Source organism: Petaurus breviceps, unplaced genomic scaffold (genome assembly GCF_028583685.1).
Source record: "Petaurus breviceps papuanus isolate PSGF00001 unplaced genomic scaffold, PetGlider_PUasm1.0 90977, whole genome shotgun sequence".
NCBI classification, from domain to species: domain Eukaryota; kingdom Metazoa; phylum Chordata; class Mammalia; order Diprotodontia; family Petauridae; genus Petaurus; species Petaurus breviceps.
In genome coordinates this window covers 22,151,529-22,160,055 of record NW_027187391.1, presented here as the reverse complement: position 1 = coordinate 22,160,055, position 8,527 = coordinate 22,151,529, and the positions used below count along the sequence as shown (strand labels likewise).

Here is an 8,527-nt window from a genome sequence, read left to right as displayed (position 1 = left end):
CACACACACACACACACACACACACACACACACACACACACACACACCCCCTCACCCTCAGTTGCATAGGAAAGGTACAAAGTGCTTTGTGAAGTCTGATTCTGGGATTTAGACTTGTATACTTTAATTATAGGATGATAGATTTAGAACTCAAAAGGCATCTAGTCCAACCCTTATTATTATTTTTAAGAACATTATTCTGAATTTAATAATAAAATTAACATTTTCCTATATAAGTTATGAACAGGAAAAGAAGACTACACATGAAACTGTCTCGTAGGGTTGTTTTCCTTTACATGATCACTTAGGCAAACAAGTCTTGCAGTCAAGAAGGTCTTGCTTCAAGCCCTGAATCTAGTATATAGTATCTTTCTGTTTCTAGATAAGTCAGTTAAACATCTCAATGTCCCAGGCACCTCCCTGAGAATATTAATTACTAGTTAGTTGCAAATCTGCATTGGTGGAAGGGGGTTTCTTCACTCAGAGTCACCTATTAAATTAAGGTCTAGCCAGAGATAAGTGGCCCTTGGGCACTGGAACTATGAGGGGGGGTGGGCAGCAGTAGCCTCAGGTGCAACCGGGGCATCACATAAAAATAAGGAGGTGGTGAAAGCATAAGAAGAGAAGATAAGAAAATTTTGAAAAACCATTTGTACATGTTTCATCTGTTGTGTAACACCGTTAAAGGTGTAATGTTTACATTATTTTCCAAATAAACACACAAAGTGCAAGTTATAACTGATCACTGGTCAAGTCCATCAACAAGTCTTAACCAGAAGGTGCTGATAGGGGAACATGTTGCACATCATCGCAACGTCCAGCGTGCATCTGTAGGAATATGTATGTAACGATTTGTTTACAATACGATACTGTATGGTTACATGATGCAATATTGTGTCATCAAGATATATAGGAAAAAACTCACAAATTTACAATAAATTATTAAATTTAAGATGTGTCATTTTTTAAAAAGTTCATTTTTTAAATGATGCGAATTTTTTTTTAAAACCTATTAAATGATTTTTAAAGTATATATTCTAGGGAGGTGCTGAGTAACTTTCTTTTGAAAAGGGAGCAGTAGGCCAAATAAATTTGGGAACCTCTGGTTTAGACCAAAAGAAAAAAAAACCCTCTCCAAATTGAGATCTTTACAAATGTGGTTCTCTGAATCTGCCTTTTCATTCTGCATCATTTCATACGTATATCAGACCTTATCAAGTTCTTTTAGATTTCTCCTGTTCATTATTTCTTATGGTACAATTATATTCCATTACTCTCATGTCTCAAAATTGATTCAACTTCACAGGTACCTGTTTTGTTTCTGATTTTTGCTACATCAAAAAGTGCTGCTATGAATTTTTTGTTACGTATGGAACCTTTCCATGTCTTACCTTCTTGGGAAATATCCCTAGTAGTGGAATTTCTTGGTCAAAGGGTAAGGAGAATTTGGTCACTCATTTTGGATAATTCTAAATTGCCTTCTAGATCAGTTTGACCAATTTTAGATCCATCAACAGTATGTTAGTATGCCTGTTTTTCCCACAGCCTCTAGTAGTGATTATTGATGTATAATTTTGATTGATGACATAGTACCAATTCTGTGTGCCTTGTGCTCACTTGTCAGTCCTGTAGCCGCCATTTGTGGTTTGGATAGTTATGTGGCAGGCACTTTATAAATATTTGTTGTTAGGTTGTTGGATGGATTGGTTGTTATAAATAGGTATTCCTTTATTCACTATGTATGTTCCTTTGAAGTTGTATATAAATAGAATTTTTGTAAACTATTTTCACAGTAAAATCAGATATTTGCATATAGTTGATCTATAGTGTTTCCTTAAAATGTCCTGACACCAGCCAGTCAACTGGGCTTCTTATCCAGATTGGTTTATAGACTCGATTCATACTGGTTCATCACAGTAAGTATTGTTGACTTAAGAAAAGTCAAGAGATAAAGTGTTGAACGCTGTATGTGTTCTCAATATCTGTTGAAATTGTTCTTGAGAAGGCTTGGATGCTTGGCTTGGGCTCGGCTTTTGACAAAGATAAGAGTGCCCTCTGCTGATTGAATGATAGATCATCTCTGCTGTTTTTACTTCACTGTATTCATAGCCCTATTTTTTACATTTAATATAAGAGTGATGATACTTTAGAGCAGTGTTTCTTTAATTGTGCTACAAGGAATCCTGAAATACCTCAAGCTTTTATTTTCGTTAGTGAACTTTACCATATAACAATTTTAGAAAATTTTACTATGAAATTTCTGCAATTTTTTTTTTAAAACCAAAAGATTCTTCCACTGTGGAAAAATCTGAGAACCACTGCTTTAGAAGGAGTCTTACATGTAAAAGGAGCACAGATTGAATCTTTAAAGACCTTGTCCCAAGCTACTATGAACTGCCTTCTGGGAGAATTAATTTTGAATATTAAATGTACCTCCAGGGCATCTTCCTAGGACAGTTTTTAAAGTAAATGAATCCTTTAATAGAGCCAAATGATGGTCCCGGATTCATTTGTTAACTCCTGATTCTCTGCTCCTCTGTTTCAGAATGGGTTTCCACTGGCCTCCGTTCTGTTCCATAGGCCACTTGCACCTTCATGTCCTGGCACCAGCCAGTCAACTTGGCTTCTTATCCAGATTGGTTTATAGACTCAATTCATACTGGTTCATCACAGTAAGTATTGTTGACTTGTGAACAGTCAAGAGATAGAGAGTTGTACAGCCCTCCAACTCCTATAACTTTCCTACCTCTGAGTAGTTTTATTCCCAACTGACAGGTCTACTCTAACCCCACATGACTGTGTTAGGGGGAAAGAGGGAAGGTGTAATGTAATGCCAAAAGAAAGGCAACTTCCCAAGGTTCAGAATACCAGCATAGGTGCTCTCCATTTTATTCAGTAACAAACCCAGAACAGAGAAGATCAAAACATGACATCATTCAAAATACAGCATTTACTAAGTGTGATTAAATAATCTCCAAGTACTACCCCACCCCAGGATCTTCCAATCATTCAATCAATTACATAGTCCCTGTTCTAAATACTTCTCCACCCCAGGCTATACCTTAATTAAGTCCACCACAAAGCCCCTCTTCTCAAATGGAGATTAGTTTCCAAACATAAGTAAACTACATTCATTTGTTCAACCACAGAACACAAAAAGGTCAAAAGTTCCCCACCCCTGGATCACAATTGAATCTACCCCAGAGTTACATCAAGTTTAAACACAGCACTTAATACCCAAATGGAGCTCTTTTCTTCATCTTGACATGAGGCAAGTTCTCAGCAATCTTAGTTTCTGGGGAGACAAGGCTTAGCAAGGTCATAAGATACATTGCCAGTCCCTTCATGAATTCATCCTCTGTCTGTAGAACAGTCCTAGAACCCCTGAACACATTAGCAAAGCCCTCTCCCAGGATTTCTGTAAACATACAACAAGAAAATCCTTCTTCAGGGCTTCCGAACCAACAGAAAGGTTCCCAGACCCCTGCAACAACAGCACTGTCTTTCACCAGTGGACAGTATTCACTCTGTCTGCAGGACAGTCTCCAGACCCCTGCAACAACTGCACTGTCCTTCACCAGTAGACAGTATTCACTCTGTCTGCAGGACAGTCTCCAGACCCCTGCAACAACAGCACTGTCCGTCACCAGTGGACAGTATTCACTCTCTGTCTGCAGGACAGTCTCAGGGCTTCTTAGCGAACAGCCAGGTTCCAGGACTTCTTCAACAAAAGGACTGTCTTTCACCAGTGGACAAATCTGGCAAAACAACATCAAAACAGACAGACAAAGTACCAGCAAAACAGCCATGTCTCCTCAGTCCTTGGCAGCTCAGGGGGCAGGTCTCAAAAGTCCAGGGCAATTCAAAGCGGCCACCAGCAATTCTCTTAGTCTCTCTCTCTCCACGAGGTGCTGCTTCCAAAAAAGATCTTCCGCCTCTCTCTTGTCTCTCCCAATCTACGTCACCAGCTCCTCCCAGTTCAGGACTTTCTTTTCACATCAACAAGTCCATCCCACAGGTGGGATTAACAAACTCTGGGTTTTAACACAATCAATTTGAAAACAGAAGGGAACTAGGAAAATCTTCCCAAGCTTACTTTTGGTAGTAGAGTATGGGTTAGTTTTTGTGGCTTTAGGAAGCTAGTTAGGGAGAGTCTGTGAATATTAATGGTCATATCTGACCCAGGACAGCTTTCCTGAAGCTTGAGAAAAATAGACCCTAACTGTTTTAGTCATATCACTCTTACCCTTGACTTCTCAAATAAATATAAGAGGTGACTCTGGAATCTTTAGAGTCACCTGTGTAGCAGCTGACCAGGCTTAGCTTTTAGTCACCTCTGGTGAAGACTAATGGTCATACCTGTTTAATTTATCAGTCAGTAGTATATGCTTCTTGTAGTGCTAAAAAGTGAAATGGTGCTTGACATCTGGAAGGTCATATTTTATGAGTGTCAGCTTTTATCTTTTAAATTTTAAAGAAATATCGGTAGGGTTCTAAATCACATTCCTTTACAAAGTGAATCCTTTTTATATTCTTTGGAGAAAATGAGTAGAAATAAATGGACATTTGTTAATGTGCAATAGAGTGGTTCTGAGAAAATAAATAAAGACAATAGGGAATACTCCAAAGTAGGGGTGGGGAACCTGCGGCCTCGGCCTTGAGGCCGCATGTGGCCCTCTAGGTTCTCAAGTGCAGACCTTTGACTGAATCCAAACTTCATGATTCTGTGAAGTTTGGATTCAGTCAAAGGGTGGCACTTGAGGACATAGAGGACCACATGTGGCCTTGAGGCTTCAGGTTCCCCATCCCTGCTCCAAAGACTCTACCAAGAAGCACTGAAGGGTCTAACCACATTTTATAAAATAGTTGAGAAAAACTCTAGAAATGAAAAGAAATTTTTTAAAAATGTAGTTTGCTTTTTACAAGTTTGGATTTGCACATTTATTTACATATTAGCTTCTTTGTGGGGGCAGTTGAAAGAGAAATAGCTGACATGTATGAAGTGCTTTAGAATTTACAAAATGCTATCATAGCTTACTAAGGAGCTTAAGCCTTCACTAAGACTTTAATTCAATCTGAATTATTTCATTTGAGCCTCAAGATAACCCTCGGAGTTAGGCATTGCTGGTATTATTTTACATATATTATAGATGAAGAAATTTAGGCTCACAAAGGTTATGTGATATGCCCATGACCACATACCTAGTAAGAGTCAGAGGTAGGATTTAAACCCGGGGCTTCCTGACTCCAGAGTCCAGCATTCTACCCAATAAAAGCCTGCTTTGTCAATGTAAAACAATTTACATTATATTGGAGGCCTTTAACCACATTTTTTGGGAAGCAGTAACTAGTTTGGTTATATAGTATTTGCATAGGAATGAATCAGAAAACATCTATTAAATGCTTACTATGTGCAAAGCAAACCTTCTGAGTACTGGGGAAAAAGCAAGATAGTCCCTGCTCTCATTGAACTCAAATTTTATAGGAAAAGACAACACATTTGCTTGTATGTAATTGACCTTCACTACATATAATTTTGCAGAGCAAATAACATTTTTCTTTCTTGATGTTTGCAGGCTGATCAGTTGATTGAAAGACTACAGGCTGGAAGTGCTACCAGTTGAAGAGTTGCCTTGATTTTGGCTCACAGTAAATTAAAAAGTTGGGTGCTTAGGAGTCTGCCATTGTATAGCTGGATGCCTTTAGTGACAGGCCATCTGAAGCAGGATAGAATTTTTTGCTCTGAAAAGATAGGAAAACCTGTGTTTGAATCTTAATGAGACATGTGTTCATAGTTCACATAAGTACTTATTTAATGACCTTGGGAATGTTTTAATGGAAATATTACAGGTAAAAAAAAATCACATTACTACTTGTAAAGAAGGGTTCTATATACATAGATGTGTGTGTATACACACAATAAGTTATTTTCATGTCTTAATGACTGACTTCTAACTAATATTTCCCTTTTAATATGTATCTTAAAAAGGTCACACTACCAAGAAATTCTGCTGAAGTCCTTTTTTAAAACCCACGTTTATTATTTGTTATTTATAACAGTTACTTTCTGTAATAGTTATATGCTGTTGTATGACAGGATAGGAAAGGAGACTTAAACCAAGTTATTTATTCCCAGATCTGTTTTCTAATTAAGCAGTAACTATTTCTCATCCTCTTTAACCTTATCCCACTTAAGTATTATCTTACTACATTGACAAAAATAACACCTAAGGATGCCAGTAACTTGGATTAGAAAGGGTTGCTTGTATGTGACACCACTCACCTTTCTACTGGATCAGAGTGCTTCCCACTTTTTAAAGTTCAGCTTTTCTCCACTTAGTTCTTCTTCAGCTTCCTAAGGCTTTGACCATGATTTCTAGTAATACATTCATTGATTTTTTTAAAAACTAGATATTAGAGTTCATTATAATGGGTGAGATCTTGCTTTTAGTGACATGAGTTGGGGAAGAAATTCTTATAATATAGAAACTGATTATATGAATGTATTAAAATTGACAGGAACTGTTTTTATGACACATTTTTCTTCTATCTGAAGGAAGTTGAATCAAAAATGAATAAATTTGTTCTTCCTATGCCACTTCTTCGCACTACCCCTATCATCCCCACAAAAAAAATGCTTAAGATTTATAGAAATTAGAAAGTAAAACAGGGGATCTTGTTTGATGTCTATAAAATTGATGAGACATAAAGTGGTATAATGGATGGAGGACTGGCCTTAGAAATAGCAAGACATGCCTATTAATATATGCCAGCTGTTTGACCATGGGCAAGTCGCTTAAACTCTCACAATCCCTTGAGAGTTCCCAGTGCAATTCTCTAAGATGAAATTTAGAGATGTGTTTATGATTGCATTGGTAGTTTTTTCATCCAGTAGTTCCTTACACTGATGAAACCATAGGTCTGGACAAAAATAAATAAAATTCCTATTCCTTATTTCATTGGGTACCTTGCTGAAAAGAAGGGAGTGCCATTGTCTTGGTATGCTGATCCATTTTAGTACATCTTTTTCTAGTTTACACTCAAACTGGTGGATTAGAGTGAATAGTAGTGTATAGTTTCCGAAGGATTATTGTATTATATGATGAATAGAAATGCATATGTAAGGATTAAGGCCTCTGTGTAGGAATGGAATGATATTTTGTCTTAGCTATTGATGTTTGCCTACATGTTACTAAAGAAACAGTACTTTTAATTAATGGAATATTGAACTTAACAAATCTGGCACTTAGTGAAGATAGCTTTGTGAAGGATTTCATTTGAATCCTGTTTTCCATTATTATTATTAGTTCAAGAGTGAAATGAGCCTCGAGATTTAATTTTAGATACTGGATTTTGGAGACTTGTGAGTGAACTTATGGATTGTTCACCATAGACTTAGAGAATGTTTGAGTTTGAAGAAACCTTAGATATCGTTGATTCAACCCCCTCTCTTTATATGGAAATTGAGGCCCATAACAGTTAATTGACCTGCCTAAAGTCACATAGCAAGATGTGTAATGACAGAAGAGCTAGAACCTGGGTCTCCCAAGTTTTCTATCCATTGCTGAGTTGGGAGTCCTGGAGCTAAAAACAGCAAATGAGGTTGAATATAAGGTATGTTTTAATCTGACTTTTTGGAGAGAGCTCATAGTAAACCTTCCTTGTCAGTGAAAGGACTGTCCATCTCTCTGTCATCATAAATCACTTAACAGGAAAGGAGCTTTGTTCTTGCATCTCACCTTTTCAGCACTTTGCCAGGTTCTTTAAACTGATTTAATGAACTCCAATGGTCTTAGCTAGATATGCATATTTTTAACAGACAGTGATAAGGTGCTGTTACACAGTTTTATAGATTTCCAAGTATTGCAAGCTCTTTTAGATGGTCTGTTGACTTGTGTATATTGGTACAATAAACTATCAGATAACATTTTTTTTACCCTCTCCCAAGTGAAAATCCCAAGGAAAATAAAGAAACCATTTTTATTGGAAGTCCATCATGTTTGCTACCAGAAGCTAATGTTTTTCAGTTTACTAAACTTTTCACTTGGCCTTTTTAGTAAAATAGATTGAAGGGGGCTCACTAACTATCTTCAAGATTTGGTAAGCAAAATAGCAAAAACAACAATAACAATAATTTGTAAGCTTTTGCAAAAATGTTATGGTAGTATTGAAGACATTACTTATGAATACTGTGGTACTTTGTAACTACTGAATTGTGAGATATCCTAGATTGTTAGCAATGAGTCACATAAAATAATGTGAAAGAGAAAAGTAGGTAAAAATTAAAAACACTTTGTGTCAAATTATGCTTTTCTGGAATATTATTTTATTGTATAAAAAACAGGCCCAAACTTAGATCAGAGCTAGGTTTAAATGTTCCCAGGATTTCAGACGTGAATGAGAGTAAAACAAGCCAATTAAATTCAACAAACATTCATTCACCTTATATATTATTTTTAGCAGAGGTTGTTCAGTTTGAATCTGCTGCATTTATTAGTGGAATTGTCCATGCTGCTGTCATAATCTC

At 36.8% G+C, this 8,527-nt stretch overlaps 1 protein-coding gene across 1 annotated transcript in view; it reads left to right on the top strand.

Moving 5' to 3' along the window:
• Window positions 1–8,303, top strand: part of HINT3 (histidine triad nucleotide binding protein 3) — a 26,556-nt gene extending 18,253 nt beyond the window's left edge. The window contains exons 4-5 of the mRNA XM_069077463.1: window positions 2,546–2,672; window positions 5,577–8,303. Coding sequence (XP_068933564.1) covers window positions 2,546–2,672; window positions 5,577–5,624 — 175 coding nt within the window. The 3' untranslated portion in view covers window positions 5,625–8,303. The remainder of the gene's footprint in view (window positions 1–2,545; window positions 2,673–5,576) is intronic.
• The last annotated feature ends 224 nt before the right edge of the window (window positions 8,304–8,527 follow it).